The 18624-nt window shown below is 41.9% G+C and overlaps 1 protein-coding gene across 2 annotated transcripts in view; it reads left to right on the top strand.

The window, feature by feature from the left end:
- Nucleotides 1-3931, top strand: part of LOC111255584 (netrin receptor UNC5B-like) — a 44561-nt gene extending 40630 nt beyond the window's left edge. For both annotated transcript variants that reach the window (XM_022817698.2, XM_086974232.1), the window contains one exon: nt 84-3931. In XM_022817698.2, the coding sequence (XP_022673433.1) occupies nt 84-255 (172 nt within the window). In that variant the 3' untranslated portion in view covers nt 256-3931. The remainder of the gene's footprint in view (nt 1-83) is intronic.
- Nucleotides 3932-18624: the final 14693 nt, after the last annotated feature.

The raw sequence follows: 18624 nt of genomic DNA, 5'->3' as shown, positions 1-18624 counted from the left end.
ATATTGCTGTCGCAATTAACTTTTCATATACACAAGAGATGCTAATTTATTTCGTTTTCATATCTATTTACATTATTTATTAGGTACACAAACTACTTCGCGACAAAGCCAAGTCCTACGACGTTCCTGCTAGATTTGTGGGAGGCACGGCACCGGGAGCCTACAGCGCAAGCGAACCTCATTAACGTTCTCAGGACTTTAGGGCGACAAGATGTCGCCCAGGCCTGCGAGTTGCTCTTTGGTTCGTGGGTGTAACTAAAAAATAGTGAATAGTTAGCGAATAGAGCGACAGAGAGTATGCGGGAGAACTCGTAGAAAACAAAAAGCTATACATGCATATATACAAATATATAAAAGAGGTTATTGATCTATTTAGCTATCCGAATGATTGAACAAATGGCTAGCAAATGTGAATGATGACAAAAAGCCGGTTTACTAAACAAAACACCTTCCGAGGAGGCGCAGGCCGCCATTATTCGCAGTCACCAGTCATCATCAACGCTAATAGTATGTGGAAGTGTCGTCTGCTAGTGATACATGACTGGGAGTGCTGTCAGAAGTCGACGCGTTCTAATACTGATGTATGGTAATAACAACAATAGAAAAAAGAAAAGCAAAGAAAGTCGGCCGCTAAACCACAACCGGCATTTGTTAAGCAGCAGCAGCAGCACATGCTGTGAGCAGTGAACTAACACAAAATTGCCATGCATTTACCATAATCCACTGCCTTCCTAAAACCTTAATGTTTCGAAGTTTACGTCAGGTACCACCGTCAGGCACTCCATCAGACGACTAGCTCCTAGCACGAAACGAAGCCTATGCCCGGGTTCAATCCTAGACCACGCCACCTCCAGATAACCTATCCAAACGTTCACCCGCCTATCCCACAAAGTGATGATTACAATTTATCAATATATAAAGATAATGATGACAGTAATAATTATTATGCGATGTATGGACACGATGATAATGATACTATCAAGACTTGCGTGGCAATTTATTTAATGAGTGAGTAAGTTTGGATCGGCTTCTTTAAACCACGCATATAAACGAGACAACATCAACTACAAATATGTAGTACTAGAGAAGAAGCCGCTCCATACGTTTGTTGTACGGATGTCTGAAACCAGAAAACAATCACTGAAGAACGTTACCTCGGGCGCGAGGTCGCAACAGCGAGGATTATAACAATGATTATTATTATTATTCGGTAGATTATGTAATAATTGCGCATTTCATGTATATACTGTTTTGGCTACTGTATATAACTTAGAGTAAAACGAGGAAGGAATAAAGATGAGCTGCAGGAAAGATGAACATGAATTGTAGAGTTATTAGATCAGCGGACATAGAACAAGTGTAAATATTAGAAGCTGTGCTACTTATGCTAGGAGACAAGAGAACGGATACAGACACATTACCTCTGCTACCCATTTACTTGGGAATGATGGAAGATGGTGCAAATAGACAGACCTAAGGTGAAGACAATTTGCAGGCATCGCTAATATGTGGTACATACGCGCGCGTTAGCTTTCATTTCCTTTGAAACTTGGTGCAACATGGGACGCCGCAACTATCCGATGATGTCGTGAAAGGCTGATTGTTCCGACGAGAGTTTGAGGACTACTCAACGTATTTCACTCAACAAAGCCATTTCTCGCCTCATTAACCCTCAATTCGTGTCGTCCCCCAATATACACAGAAAAAAATTCCTAAGTCACACCTCTTTGTATAGCGACAACAAGATCCGGCGTGAGAATGCTGCTATTCAGTTTACACTGTGAGGACATAGAACGCAGGTTGCGCTTTAAAGATTTCGAAGACGATCCCATATTGTGGTCGTGTTTCACACAGCAAACTGATATAAAGAATGAGTCCTCATCCATCGCTAGGACAATACTTCGGCTATACAATATAAACGAAACGAGAGTAAGCTGAAAGAAGACTAGGGAAAAGAAACAGAACGAAAAGAGAAAAACAACGGATATCATATCTGGAGTTCAAACCTCTGATGGGTGCAATTCTTTCTGGGTTGGAGTAAAGCGCTTCTTTTTGTTCCGGGCGTCGTGTCATCATTTTCTTGCAAGATTGAAGTAGCGATGTGACAAGAGGCGGCATTCCCGCCATGGCATCTTCCCGCAGTAGTAGCATGTTTCTATCATTATTGTGAGTCTCTGGGCTGCTTCTTCCAACGCTTGGATGTATTGATGACAGCCCTGCAGAGAGAAACAAAGTTGAGAAGGCCGGGCAAGCCCCGCAACAACATATAGATGGATTGCGGTAGCGGTACGACGTACTGCGGGCATAACAGGACGCATGGTGTCCCTTCCGTCGCATCACACGAAAACATACAATGCTTGCATGCCTGCAAGCTGTGTGCTATATACGTGTATATTTGGGTCCTTTGGTTGCTCGATGCAATCTGGTCTGTGGCAATTGTGGAGATCGTTTACTTAGTCGTAATGGCTCACGCAGCACTGAAATAAGAGCTTCGTTTTGTTAGGTGCGGTGCCATTGCGGTCGCGTGAATTGCTTGATGATACACATATGTATCTCTAAACGAGTATATAGGGGAAGTAGGGTTATTCTACTATGAAGTGGGTACTTAAGAAATGAAAACCAAGACTGGGAACGTAGAGAATTGGCAATGAATGAAGAACTACGCCAAATGCCACTGAAGAGCGTGAACACGGTGGTATGCGAGAACGAAATGTGCGTGCGTGCCTGTCGACCTGCATCGAGTGTGTTATATAACAATGCCGCGACGTGACCGTGTGCCACCATTGGAGCAAGAGGCTTTTCCATGCTCGGTGAGGGGGGGGGGGGGGTGCAAGAAGTTAGGAGAGGAAAGCCAGGCGAGTTTCTGTGTGCAATAGGCTCGAGGTAACATTTGCCGTTGTAAGACATTAACATTGTGCAACGCATGTACATGGACGGGAGTGGACACATCAGTTGTGGGACGGATAGATGGCGGGAGAATGGTTAAGGGTGGGTGGGGGAGATCGGATTTTTGTAAATATTCGACGAGCTGAGGCTCTCTTCGTCGTCATCGTTCTTCCTGAACATTCCCAGGACAGGTATAGAAAGGCAGAGCGGACAGGTAGTTGCTGGTGGACGACAGGCCGTGCGGCATCAGGCCAGCAAGCCGTCGGAATGACACTACCTAAAGTAAGCCTCTTAGCGAGCTTTGGTAAGCTCTTGATGGATCCCAAAATCACCAAAAGGGCCTCAACAAAGCTAGCAGCTAGATGAATCTCTGACTATGGGTCGCCACTGATGAGGCAGGCCTAGAGCCTTCGAAGGGGGGTTGTCTGTCGCAGCCGAGGGACGTCAACGATGGGGACTTTTCAGGGATTCAGTACGCATTTGTTTACAAACTGAGCCGTTCGGGGATACACAAACCGTACGTAGAAACCCCAGAAACCGAGTGCCAGCTCAGTTTTCGGACCGGTGGAAGGTTAAACCAGATTCAGTAGCTTTCCTCCGAGATGCTCCAATGCAGCCAGGATCCCATCGCCCTCACCTAGCGCCCACTGCACCCTGGTATGTCTTGCCTCTGTGAAAAACTTCTACAGGACCTTCCAATGCACGAACCTGCCCGTTAAAAAATGACGTGAAGTAATACAATGCATGTGGTACGATAACGCTACTTTTGTATTTACATTGTCATGCAGTCAAATATATGGTAACAACAAATACAGCGCAACAAGCAGAGTCAGGGAACGAATATCGGGAAAATTATAGTAGATTTTAACACAAACTGACCAGGGGCCTGTTTCAGCAGTAGATCATTATTAAACATTGTGTAGTGTAACCCGATAACATGTCGACAATAACTGCCCATTAAAAATCCTTCAAAACAGATGAAACGATTTTGTGATTTTGTCTGAATGAATAAAGGTAATCATTTTGAGCGAAACAAAAAAAAAAATGATAATAGTTCAAAATGTTTTTTTTTTTTTAGATAGTGTACACATTTATATTAAGCAGATAAACTTGGGTGTATAAGTAGGTGCTACTTTTTCTCTATCGAAGGTAAGTGACAAAATTTCTAACGCACATCGGGTTTTATTTATTATTCATTACTATTGTGTGACGCTTGTATCCACTTCAATCTAGCCGACACTGCTCACGTCCGCATTGTCCAGGTAAGTGTGCATTAGTTGTTACGAAACCCTATACTGTTCCATTTCTCTGTTCGCTTAAAAAAATCTGAGCGCTTAGTCTACAACTTCCAAATCATAACTCGAGTTCTCGAAACGAAGTATACGGGCGTACAGGGAGACATTGGATGTTTAATGAGTTGACACTGAGTTCCAGCAACGATAAACTGTCACTGAAATTGATTAATTAAGGAAGTTAAATTTGCACTCGTGAGCCCATAAGTATCGCACATTTTCAGTAAACCTTTGATTCGTTCGGACGTGCTGCTTCGTTCTCTTTAGAGCAGTTTATGGAGTAACGGAAAATGTGTGCGATTTTGCGTGAACTTATAATACAATCAACTCGTTACCTGAACGGTTCTAAAAGTGCTTCTGGAATAAATTTGCTTAGGCAAGCTTATTATGTGTATTAAAGAGAGCAAGAGCCTCCCATGACAGCGTGAAGTTCTATCTAGGCGGCTTTGACACTCGGGATAATGATGTACCTACAAAAAGTCTCGTTATTATTAAAACCATAGCAAACGTCGGGGAGAAGGATAACGAAGGAACATGCAAAAGGAGTAGGGGAACAGGAGGCCGGAAATGTTTATTCCCCCTTTGCGCATTAGTATGTTTGCTCTGTGGTAGATATTGAGCGTCTCAATGTGAACGAGCTAACTCTATTCAATGTATTTTATTATGGTGTTACAAGACCGCCACTTTCCTACGTCGCCTTTCCTTAGAACCCCTTTTGTTGGTGGCAGCTAACAAAATAGCTTTATTATCTGCCCTTCATTCACCTATAACAATTCTAATAAAAATAATAATTAGCATTATAATATTCACTATTATTATAATAAATATTCGTATGAATTATAATATCCATATTATCTTGCCGAACGCAGCGCTGCTTATGCCTCGGCGCCTTACGAGTCTTTCCTAAAGTACCGAACCGACAAGCTCGAGTGTACGACGAATTCAAGTTGATTGGTATGGTGCCGAAGTTTAGCTAGTGATGAGACATCGGAAGTGTTTTGTATCTTTTTGAAGAGTCTCGTTCATTGCATAGTCTCTTCGAGCATGCAGAATAGGGCGATTCTTCTGAAAAAGTAGAATGAGGCCTCTTTGGTTCCGATGCGCTTATACTGTGCCCAGCGGCCAATGCTGCAAGAAGACACCGTCCATCGCGCGGTTACTGGCTGCTCATCGCGTCAATATGGATAAAACCAAATACGCCGCATATCTCTACCCCTTTCTGCTGTTGCTTAGAGCGGTATTCTTCCCTTGCCAATCTTTGCTTGCCACGTCGGCTATGGTTGATGGTGGAAAGAGTTTGCGACAGACAGAATTCTTTAACACCAATATGGTGGTAATTGAGCAAAATGGAAATCAAGATTTCCCCCGTTGATCTGCATCGAAGAAGGAACCAGAAATTAGGTATTCCAAATCTTCTCCATGAGGTCAAAGACCTCTGAGTCTCGTGTCTTATTTACACAACAACGCCATGAGTCTTGAAGTGGGCATCGTTGGCTAATTAGCCTAGGTAAGAGGAACATCCTAGAGAAACATACTAAGAGTCTTGTGGCGGTGAGGAAATATTTAGCACATATATGGATACACATATATGTATAAAGCAGGTTAGGATGAAGGCTTTTAAAACTAGGTCAAATGTGTCACACATCTACATACATCGAATATTGAGCAGGCAATTTTTAGTGCATTGAAACAGTTCGGGATTTCATCTTATATTTTCATAAATCAGCAAATCTGTTTAACTAAAACCTAATCAATCTGTTTCTGATTATACGCTCTGCACCGTAGCTATACCATCTCTATTGTTTCTTCATAATTTACATGCGCCTCTTTATATTCTACAATTCTCGCCCTATAGTCACCTTGTTTTTCCCGTTAAACGCTGTTATTAGGGCGAATATTCCCTTATCTTAGTCGTCTCCGTCTTTATGTATGCTGTATGGTATTCATAAAAAGGGCTATTTTCCGTTCAACGCCGGGCGACGTTTGGCGTTCAGCGAACGACCAATCGACTACTAGGTGGCCTTCCTTTTCTACCACGGCGGGTTCTATCGTACACATCTTAGCTTTCATCCCAGTCTAGCAACCATGGAGCGACTGTGGTTGGCTAAGTCAACAAGATTTAGCCTTCTCTTGGGAGGGGGCGCGGCCACTGAACCGCAATTTCGCTGCCGACTTGCGGTGGGTCGACTTCCCGCACCAGGTTTGTATGTGATGCGACTAACATCGGCTAGCGCTCCGTAGCGCCACTTTTTCCTTCACAGATTGATTGTGGGGGGAAGTTTAATTGTATGACGCGAACAGCGTCACGGGCAAACCAAAACACCTAGCAATGACACCCCCAAGAGCTGAGGCGCGAAAAACTAACCAAAAAACGCCTTTTCAGCCTTCGTTTCCCATAACTGTTCTGCAAATGACTACAAATTTAACAAGCCTTTCCAAGTAGCCGCTTTGTAGACGCACTTTAGGATTGTTTAGAGGGCTGGTCGGTATTGTTTGGTAAAAACCGCATTAAAGCAGCTATTTTCGCTTATTGGGGCCCCCGCCAGCAAATGATTGCGTCGGTGGAAGTTTCGTTTGTAGCAAATTTCGAAATATACCCAATACCACCAAATGCGAACATTAAGATAATAATACAAAAATACGAATATTTAGATAATGGCAATAAACCTTCTAACATTTATCATCCGGGTGACGAAGTTATTGTTCATATATAATAGATTTCCCATGACGTAAAGTTCAAGGACGACGTCATACCGTTGTTATCCACCGAATTTTAAACGATCCAATCGATGAGACTTTTGGGTTCGATATTATCATTAAAGGTTTTATCAGGACCACTTGGACAGGCTTAATATTATTCCTAAATTATTCCGGACAGAGTATACAGATGAGTCGGTAATCATTTGCTACTTCACAAAATATATGTGTATATAAACTGTTGGAGGTGATATCAGCCTATTGAGTAATCAAATCAATTACTATTCTGCACGATCGTAAGCATTTTATAATTTCCTCGCTCAAAGACTCATTATTAACTTGTAAATGTTACGTACCGTACGACTACGGAGTATAGGGTTTTCCATTCGAAGTTCCACAAAGAACTTTACCACAGTGTGACCTGTCTCAGTACGACTAGTTATTAATGTTTTTATCCATAAATGTATCTGTCATTTGTTTCGTATTACGGCGCGTGTATATGGCACTTATATAAAGAGGAACAATCGCATTGTTGTAGCTTCGGTCGCTTTTTACGTCGACTAATAGGAGTATACCACGACCGTCCTACTGCAGTAAATTATCGATGTGGAAAAAGTCCATTTGCTAACTAATCAGCTTAACGCAACAGAAGAGATCCAAACATTACAACAGTACTAATTCTCCAGCTGAAGTCGAACCATAGAATCTTTACGATGTGGCAGTGTATAATGACATACTCCAAGGCCTGTGCAAATAGGTCACAGCCGCCGGTTGCGTTTTTGAATGAAAATCCGTTGGCCCGACGAAAATTTCTTGTCATCTGAGTGAAAGTAGAGAGACGTCTTGCATAACGGAGCTGGGAGCGGAGCCACTATGAGCTTCTAATACTGGTTCTCGTCTTATTGGCTGAGTTATAGTGTGGGCCAGGCACATGCAACTAAAAACCCTATGTTAACCTTTGTGTTCCGATGTACATTCTTACTATAATTACACGTGGTGTATTGAATACTATTAGAGGTAATCTTTAATAGTTGCGTTAATAGTTGCGTTTTTTTTTTTTTTTTGACTGACCGCATTGTGGAAACGGCAAAAAAGTGAGCAGTTAGTGGGCGTTCTATCAAGCGCCGCATACCGTGAAGCTTCAAGCGATCCCTAAAATTTTTCGAATGGTGAAGATGGATGCATTGAAAAATAGGATAGTTTCGCTCGACCTGTAGATGACATAGGTTTTTCTGGAGATGACATTACTTTTCTTGGCATGCCCATTGCCGGTGTGTGCTTATCAGCCACTTCGTCATTAAACTGAGTCGCCGAAGCATAGGAAGCTCTATGCTCCGCAGCTTGACGTAAGTTGACAATAATTATTCCTCTCATTTACATGTTTAATTGCAACAAGTACCAACCATCAGCTAGCCTTCAGGTACTCGCGTGCTCACTGGGACTCAAAAGACTGCGGAAGGGCCGAGAGCCTTTTGCAGCACCGTTAAATGCTGGCTCGTAACGTGTATCCATCCTGTAGACAAAGTTCAAAATGGTCTCAGCTTGTCGAAGGCGGGGATGCAAGCGCGCTCGAAACAGCAAGACGACAACGAGGGCGTTGGCTATCATGGCTTGAAACGTTAGTTCGTCTCTAGTGGCAGCCACATAAAAGACATTTGACGTTTAATCTGTATCGGACAAGAAGAAAGTCCTTGGTTAGCCAAACTACGATATGTTGAGTCAAGCTGAGAGATGGAGAGCGAGCTTAGCAGGTTGGTGAAACATAGAAAGTGGAGCGTGTATCCGAGTGAACAAGCGGTCCCGCAGGGAATCGTTTTACTTCGTTCCCGACCCACTCTTTGTCCTATTCCTCCTTTTCTTACTGCGTGCATTTCTATTCCTGGCCCGTGCCCCGGCAAGCGGCAAAATAAAACCTATAGAGCATCAGAGGAGGCCATCTAACCCGCCTGAATGGCGACGGAACGAAATAGAACGGATAAGAGATAGGAACAGAGGTTCTGGCCTGGAGAATTTTTGGGTAGGTAGAACTTTTCTTAAGTTTCCCCTCTCTGGGGAAGAAACTAGACGTATTTGGGCAACTCAGCCCTGAGAAAAGACACAATACAGCGTAAATACCGTTCATGACAGGACGCCGTTTTAAAAAGACTGTTGGCGAATAATACAAGTTGCACCGCGTATAATTTATGTTTGGCAGTTGATTGTTTTTGCATATACAAATAATTCATAAAATTATATTTGATAACCATATCATATTGGTAGTGACAGGTGTGCCGGGACAGGCGAGCATTAATGAGTGCCTTTTTATATGATAAACGCAAGAAATCAATTGACCGCGCGCATAACATTGTTTTCTTTATCTCTTCCTAATAACGGCTTTCATGTTCACAGGTAGATGATGTCTTTTGAAAGACCTTTGCGAATATTCGAGCTTTAAATTGCTAGTTGATATTGATTTGAAGTGCTTAAACGGAACCTTGAAATTTAAAGTAAAATTGTGTTTTGCAGTAACTCTGTCAGAGGAAACCTAACAAACGAAGAGCGTTACCTCTGGAAATGCACTCGCACTTTCCGACCTATCAGTTAGAAAGTCGTCCTAACTAAACGAAGTAATTCCGTACCATAGCCTCATTCCCTTTGTGGACTTCTATATGGCGTCGTCTCTAACGGAACACACAATTACGTTTAGGAAAGGTATAAAGAAAATGGTCAACAGACACTGGGGACCTCTGACCAAAAAAGAGCATCGGAATCATGTATACATTGTTGCATCACAGTTTCCCGATAACCGGACATTGCTAAATAAAGGTACGAACTAGAGATCGATATGATCTGATTTATTTTCTTTCATAGCTCCTATCTAGATGTGAAAGCATAATGTTACGATTTTTTTCAACCTGTAAAACCTCTATTGTAACGGAGTTCTATTGGGAAAAGTGCACCTGACGCTTCTTCGGCTCCATCATTAATAGACATCACATTTTAATGTGAAGAACTGTTGTAAAACGAAGTACACGGACGAGCTTCGTCGCATCCGCTAGGACTGAATTCAATTGCGTTTAGCCTGGAATGCAACGTTCACTTAAATTGTATATTAACGCTAAAAACCTTTCTTCTCCCAAAAGAAGGACCTCATAGTTTTACGCAAGCTAAATCCTTAAATAGGCACACACTTCGCTCGCTTGTAGCTGATTTCCGCACGCATTCGTTCGTAAATGATTACTATCAAGTACTCGTAGGTATAGATTGATATTTACTTAATGCTCTTTTTCACTTTACACGTTTGCCAAAACATCCAAAATACAATACTGTTGTTAAAATATAACGAATATATATAGTTGTCTCGTGTATATATAATCAAATAACCTTATTTGTAGGCTTGTTTGTTTCATCTAAGTGCAGACAAATACAAGAACGAATAATGTGCATCATATTTATAGCTACTCGGCCAAACTGTTGTTAACTATTCAGCACTTGGAAGTTATCGAGAAAAAAATCCCTAAAATCAATGACCTTTATAACCGTTTGCTTGTTCACGGAATAATAATGTGAACCCTGACTTACCTTCTCAGCCCCAACCCAGTACACTGAAATAGAAAAAAGGAGCTAAACCTTTTCATCTCGACCGCTTCCGATTATCCTTGTTCTTTTTCTGCTTGTTTCTATTTTTGCTTATACGATGGCTTTCCTTTAACTAGATGGACCTGCTGCTGTATTTGAGGTTGAGTCACATGAGCGTCTTTTGAAACTAGTCGCAAAATTTGCCGGAACATAGTATCAGAAAGGCCATAATCTTCTGAATGATCAAAGGTCACTTTTCCTTAAAGGGTCGTACGTAAAGATCATACAAGAAAAAAGAAACTGGTTACGCTTCCTTGTTAAATATCGGGATCTAGTCGCAAAAGTTGATAAATTATCCGAAAATAAACGGTGCCGAATAACTCAAGTCAAATAGGTTCTTCTCAATAAATATACAACAACAATAGATCAGTGCGGTAACGCACTCTTCGTGTGCCAACATATAGCTAGACGTAAAAAATCTAGAAAAACAACTTAGATATCTAGGTAAACGTATCTATGATTCACTAACATTTCGATTATTTGAACTTTATTGTACGAAACGTAAATCTTGCTCACGTTACCAAGTTTAGAAAGTTGGTATCGGTGAGTGTTTCTGTTCTAATTTTAAGAGGCCAGGTTGTTGCATGATCGTTAGGTAACAGCTGTTCCTTTTATCTTTTGTTTGACCTCTAGTCAAAGCCAAGCATTCTGTCGTTTCAAAAGGCAACTTACACCATCACCTCCTTGTCCTGCCTAAAGGATCTTTCAGATTTATCTAACGAGTCCAGTTTAACGGCGCCCATTGACGTTACACGTTGACTAAATTATACTTGCATTAGATTCTCATTAAAAGGTACAGGGGGTAAAAAAGTACACCACTTACATGAGGAACAGCTGGCTTCTTCTTCGCGGTTTAACAATGTTTGGCTTTCCTGCATGCACGCGTTATGGTGTACAGTTGTTGTACATTTTTTTGCTATGCTATATGCGTTCTTGGTCGTATTCAGTCTAACTCAAAGTGCATGGCGCAGCGTCACGGTGGTATATTCGCAAAAGTTCTTCATTGTCCTTCGCTAGTAACCAACGTCTTCTAAGTGTAATGTGTTGAATTTTAACACAAATTACATAGCATCAATGATTTTTTCGTAAGATATACTATACGGCCGATCAACAACAAGGCGACAAATGTCTGCTTTTGAGGACGTATCGATGACATGAATCATCCGCCGTCGCACAACGGGGAGCACTAGAATAGCCTATTTTGCAGATGGCAAGTTTTATGTCGTCGAATACATAAACGTGGCCATATATATATATATCTATTCCGCTATTTCGTGAGGGGTGGCGGCGCTGGTGGACAATGTTGCGCGTACAAACAACAAGCCACTGCCGTTAGCTATTTACTTTGCATTATCTGCTGTGTACGCGGACATATAGGCCTAAAGCCGGTGGTGGCCTCAGCTGCATCACAATCTAATATATCCTACATTGTCTGGCAAAGTTTCCCTGTTAGTTAGGCTTAACTGAGCGATCGTCGGTAAAAAATAACAGCGAGTTTCTAACTGTGTCTACATTTAGCCTGAAGCAATTCTTTTTTAATTGAAAGTTTTACTTCTATTTATTCAACAACATAAACAACAAAGAAAAAAACGGGACTGTTTTATGCAAAAGGTGATTCCGTTCGTTCTTCTGTGCCTGTTATGGCACGACAGTAAAACTAGAAAAAAAAAAATGAAAAGAAACGAAAAGTCCTTGTCTCGCTTGACCACATCCCTGAAGCTATAAAGTCTACGTGCACTTGGTCAATTAGCAAATCTCTGCATTAGCTCTTGACTCCTTTAAAAATACTATCTTTTAATGATCACTTTTTTTATACTAGGCTAGATGATTTGCGAATTTATTGTTTCATTCACCCTAGGACAAGAGATCGAACTCTACTTGTAGCTAATGTCCAAGTCTAGAAAGTATCTAGCAGACGGCGCAGATTCGCTGATCGCGTACACGATTCTGTAGCTCAACGGATCAACGACGTGTGGCCACATTGCTCATACTATGCTTTACGTTACGATGTAAGATTCCCCTTTTGACACGTATTTTGATCGACGAACTAATTCAAAATGGCGCTATGATACACCATCAGAGTAAACGAGCCGTGAGCGGTTTTACTATACTTTATATCAAAGTCGCGTATTTTATTTCGTTGGGTTTCACTTCTGCCGGTGTTTCCGGTATTAAATAAAAGAGTTACTATTAAAAGAAAAAAATAGCCTTTTGCATCTCGTGCTAACGGTATTCGAAATACATACAAAGTGCCAATACAAAGATGACCAAGCGCTTAGAAAAAGAGTAGTTTATGTAACATTCGTTCGATAGACACTGTGGCCCAGGCTGACTGATGCACAGCCGGCAGTCGGCATTATTTTTACATGCCAAATGTGAAGCAACACGTGTTGAATTATACTTTTTACAAATGGTATGTTCAATACTGATTTACTTTGAGTGTGTAAGTTAATTGTTCGGTCGGTGGCGCTTGCCAACTCTATTAGTTCATCCTCGGACTATTCAACATTTTTGTATTGTCGACTTTAAAAAATATATAGTTCGCATTCCTGTTACTAACTCCTTTCATTGAGATGCATTTTACACGGAAATAACAAATGGGTGCAAAATACCGTATATTGTTACTATGACATATTTCGATAACGTATACTGAAGAAGTGACGATTTATTATTACAAGGTGCTCGCTCCTGTCATTACGCTTGAAGCGATGTTGGTCACCACCATCGTACAAAGGTTATCAAGCTAGGAGACCTTGAAAGACCAATACAACTAGATGGCATGCTCACGACTATGCCTATGCCTCCAAAGGGAAACATGAAAGCCAGAGCACGTTCCTTGTTTACGACTTCATTATAACAACATCGATGACATTGAGGTCTTTCCCGCATCGCTAAGCTGACAAGGACAAGTTAACCCAATTTTTGTGCCTAACCGTGGGCCACTGGCCTGGCTGCACCTCTTTGATCATGACACATCGGTGTCCTGTTAGATACAAGCAACGTTTGGCGGTTGTTACCGCCGCTGCGGCAAATGTGTCCCTCGATTTTTCAATTGCCGAGAACAACCCCCTATTTCAGACATAGTATATAATTTCATTTGTTTGTCCTCCACTGCTTTGCCGCTCGCGTGACTTGTTCCCATTTATTATATGGATGCATTTTTTTTATCACATCTCAACGTGTGCACGCTCTTGTCGTTTCGGTCTTTGGGTCTACCGGTTGTCTTTCGAACATTTATACAATGTATAATAGTCACACTACTGCGCGCCGGCCACTGTTTTGGCCTCAAGGAGCCCCTTCATGATGCTGCCTAAACGGGGATCTGCGAGCCAGCACAAAACTCTTTAGACGCTACCACATATACCGGCGAGCATCCGTCGGTTTGTTCCGCACGGCGGACAGAATACCTCTCGCACACACGATCCTCGCTGGCTTTCCTAACTGGCCCTTATCCCGTCTGCAACCACAACGTTTACGCCCTTTACACCGCTAGCGAATAACGGCCTTTTCTCGGTCGGAGCGGAACAGCGACTCGGAGAGACGAAGTGCGGGAAGGGAGCGAGAGAAATGAGCTGTAACTGCAAGCCAGTAACAGCAGCACACAGTTGCTTGCACAGGTTGGTTCAAAACACAGCTACTCGGGGACTGTGCAGAGGGCAGTGGCGAGCGTTTGCAGGGGTGCGGGGTCTTCACAACAGCCGCAAGCGCGTGAATGACTGAAATCTCGTTCTAATGAACGATAGCACTAATGAATCGTTGTTGAAAGACATGTCAAAGGGAGAAAAAAATAACGGTAACAATAAAACAAAAAGCGAAATCGAACAACTAACACCACCCACCGCAACCGTGACGGGGGTGCTAGTGACAAAGAATGAATGGACGACGGATGAATCAACAAACAAAGTTTTTGAACACAATGAACTTTTACTGTGCTTTGCATTGTCCACCCCCATTGTCCTCCAGAGCTTCCCCAGACATCCAGCAAATGCAGCGATACCCGCAGCTCTGGTGAAAGAGTTAGGCTCAAATGATGAACATCTATGTTTCAAGCTTCATGGAAGTCGCACTGCACTAGAGCTATTATCGTCACAATTGAAAAAACAGGAAGTTGTACGCTAACTAAGTATCTTACTAAAGTATTCTCGCTTCTATTTTCGGACCAAATTTTTGTCAAATAAAGTTAGAATAGCTTTTCTACGCCCTAGATCCCTAAGCTAGCTGTCAACCCTGTATTCAAGTCTGACGAATGTAATTAACCATTAATTTTCAGTTAAATTGGGCTAACATTAAACGTATGTCTGATGTATATTTGAATGTAGGTTTTCGACGTAACCATAAAAGAAAGCATCATAACTCTTTATTTCCTCGCAATTGCTACATAAATTAGCTAAATGAACCTATTACCAATGACCGATAGCAGACCTGAACCTTTAAACAGACGGAGGCGACAAATGTGGGCGACTCTCTTTTGAATGCACTTTCAGAAGCGTCATAACAAGCTCGTACCCCGCAAGCTGATCGAGACGATACTGTTTTCGAATGCCTAAATCATTATTCTGCTATCCAACGAGCGGTTATGAAGTGCACATTATGACGGGGCTTATAGTACTTTTTTTCAGTGCACACCTTATCAGTGCATCTCTATTTTCTTATTCTTTCTATTTTTCCTTTATCTTTTTTAATAGGCATGTTCTAGGTTAACCGACGTCGCTTTGCTACACAATTAGTATCTGGATGTATGACGACGGTTCTCATAGATCTTACGCTACCATTGTTGATGAACATATAGTGGTAGAAGCGCTCGATACATGTAATTTTCTATGAAGTTGGTTCACTCAACGTCTGCCAAAATGATAATCCGAATTGATTGTTATATTCAAAATAATACAACTGCAATAATAGAAAACTAAACCCACGTCATCACATACGTTGTGTTTCAGCGAAGAAAGACGTAACTCTTTTCCAATTACTCTTATAGCACGTGGCGTCGAGGTTTGTGTGGGGGATGAAACCGGCATAAGGCAGACAATCCATTGTGAAAATTTCCCGTAAATCTTACAACAGTGTAGCAAAGATCCATTGCCACATATCGCTCCTTTGTTGTTAACGTTGTCCTGTATGTTGCTATGTGTATGTACGAATTCTGTACACGAGGAGCATGACGGAAATGTTAACCAGTGGGAGGGGGCTGAGCCGTAAGGAGTGTATAGAAGCCAACGCAGGTGTTAGGTACAGGTATACAGCAACTTAATGCATAGCACAATTCAAAACAATACGAACGAATTGCCACCCTGGCCTGAACGGTGCCTGAAACAATGCCTATAACTACCAGCAGGAGACAGGAAGAACGGAAGGGGTACTAGCTTCGCATGAATGTTTAAGCATGTGCATCTTGCATCACGTGTGCGCGAATGTAGTATGCCTGTAAGGGAACTTGCTTATATAGGACTACTGCTAGGGCATGAATTGTCGGCTCTCAATCAGTTCATAATTCTACACGTTGCGCACGGGAAACCTAACCTTGGCTGCCTTACGGGTCGAGGAGGAATGCTACAATGTGACCATGAGAAGTAACGGTCCCAGGAGGTTTCCACAGCGGTCCTGAAAAGGGCATCAGGGTCTTGTCAGCACTGTTGAGTAGCGTACAGCAATGATGGCGATAGCGGTGTTGGCGTCATGTGGCTAGAACGTTACGCGGTGCGTCTTTCGTGTATTTCGGTACAAACTACGGTCACTCAATTAGTAGAATACAAAGCCTTTGACTGTATATATCTACAAGGCTTGTAGCTGTACTTTCGATCTGGTTATACGGTGTCCGTCGTCCTAAAACTACCGGCTAAGACCAAGCACTGAATTGTGTAACCATGGATCGGCTGCATAATGTAACACTATAAACTGCTATTCTACTCGAAGATTGCTTTCCACTTGTTTTCAAGGGCGGAATTCTCCGAGTTGCACAATCTTGGCAGCGGCCGTTTCAGGATTATGGTTTTTTTGAACTCTCGAGAGTAACTGGTGAGAGCTATGATGACTTACGAACTAAAATTTCAGAGTATGGCCTATTTGGTAAACTTCCACATTTTGGATCTTTTTGTGGGACACCATTCATATTGAAAACTATGAAGTTTTCAATTCAAGCAAATGGTTCTTATGGTATAGGTTTCAGATTCGTATATATGAACCATACATGTTCCACTAATATAATTTTATTTTTGCCTGGATTTATGCGTGTTGTGATGATGCAACTTAATTGTGAGATAAATGCTCACCTTTTATTTTGTGCTTTCGAATATAATCCTTATAGGTAATGCTTTTGCCGGGGTCACCTTTCAAACTGACATCGCTTAGATGCAGCAGACCAATAAAGAAGGTGATCGAACGAATTTTTGTCCTGCTAGGTTCATAACGCTACAATTAAAGAAGGTTAAGAAATAATATCACCGATTTTTAGAGCATGTGTCGGAAGCTACAACTAACCCCAACATACTATTATATAAACCTGAATATTTTTTTTAATACAGAAAAATTTGCATTGTGATAAAGATAAAGTTAACGAAATAGTAAATATGATAAGATAGCTAAGTTTTTCCTAATTCATAAAACGTAATTCATTAGTCTTTTCATCTAGCTAAACCGCATGCATTCACACTGTTACGGAAGGCGCCATTTGCATGTTTGCTGCTAACGGTGATGGTTATCTTCAGCCGCGTGCAGAGACGTAGAAGATCGCAGAAACTGTGATATAAGCACCCAGAGCTTACGCTCGTTGGAGAAGCCATTGGCTTCATGCGTTAGCCTTGTGCCGCTAAAGTCGGCTGCAGCCGCTAAAGGATTTATTAAACCAGCTCCGCTGCCGCGCCCCTCCTTCCAACGCACATCCTGAATACCTCCGAGGCATTCGCGTTTTCCTTTCTTTTTTTTCGTTTTCTTGTGGACGAGGCGCACAACGTTGCTCTGACGTGGCCATAGTATCCAACTGCAGTATACAGCAATAGTGTCAGTAATATAAGCGGGTGTGGTTGCTTTCTTTCTCCTGCGTTCACTTTTGCAATCCGCCGGAGTAAGTCGAGATTGAGAAAGCACGAGTTGGGACGTTTGGCTCAGGGAGCGGACTAAGCGCACGAGCGTGCAATATGTGAACCCGTCTAACATCAGCAACACTAGAAGCAGCAACGATAACAACAGCAGTTCCTTTAACGATGGCACAGGATTTTGGCCCGACCAACGTAATGCAATACAACCTTTCGCTTTGAGGAGACGTTCTCTTGACAGGAACGCTTGCCTCGTCAGGCAAACTTATTCGGCCCCTTTTCCCCTACTTAAACTACCATATGTTTGTACTTAAACTAACCAATATGTTCCATTGCTAAATCGCCCGACGGGGCAGTGTAGGCAAGGCAACCCGTTTTTTTTTTTAATTTCCATATGATTACTACGTATTTGATTGAAATCCTAAGTTTGCCTAAAAGTCTCTAGGTGTTCACAAAATTGTATAATGACACTACGCCAATAAATCTGTTTTAAACACAACGGTGTTTTGTATTGGGTGGATCACGTTTACTAAATGTTCCCCATGGTACCTCAAACGCCGTCTTTTAAGGTAAGTTGCTGCTGTCATTGACTTCATATTGGCAGATCTGAACTAGATGTAGAGGTCTGAGTTCATAACCGGATTCGATACGATTCGAGCAAATAGTTAAATAGCGCGTTCTTTACTGAATATTAATTACGATTACATAGTACAAGAAAGAAGAAAGTACTTAACTTACGTCAAGGAAAATGACACGTACTGAAACAAACCTGGTTATGTTTTATTGAATGCGAAATACCGTAGATAATGGGTTTAAAAATGCCAGTTAGAAGTAAAACATCCTTGCAAATGTAATCATATATTCGGGGGGTTCGGTATATATTAGGGCAGCACTAAGATCGGTTGTTTATAACTGGATTTAAATGAAAACAGGTGTTTATATGAAATCGTTTCAACAATCGGCAAAGAAATTTCTAGCAGACGAGCTGATTAAAGGTAACTGCAGTTCGCCTAGATTAAGGTTGCAATTCGGGTCCTAAGCCATTCTAAAGATGGATGACAAGGCATTTTTGAACGCCCTTCAAATAGCGGCAGTCAGTC

This window comes from Varroa destructor, unplaced genomic scaffold, assembly GCF_002443255.2.
Source record: "Varroa destructor unplaced genomic scaffold, Vdes_3.0 BEIS01000001.1, whole genome shotgun sequence".
Taxonomy (NCBI): domain Eukaryota; kingdom Metazoa; phylum Arthropoda; class Arachnida; order Mesostigmata; family Varroidae; genus Varroa; species Varroa destructor.
Note: the sequence above shows the minus strand (reverse complement) of the source record. Positions and strands in the feature narration are given on the sequence as shown.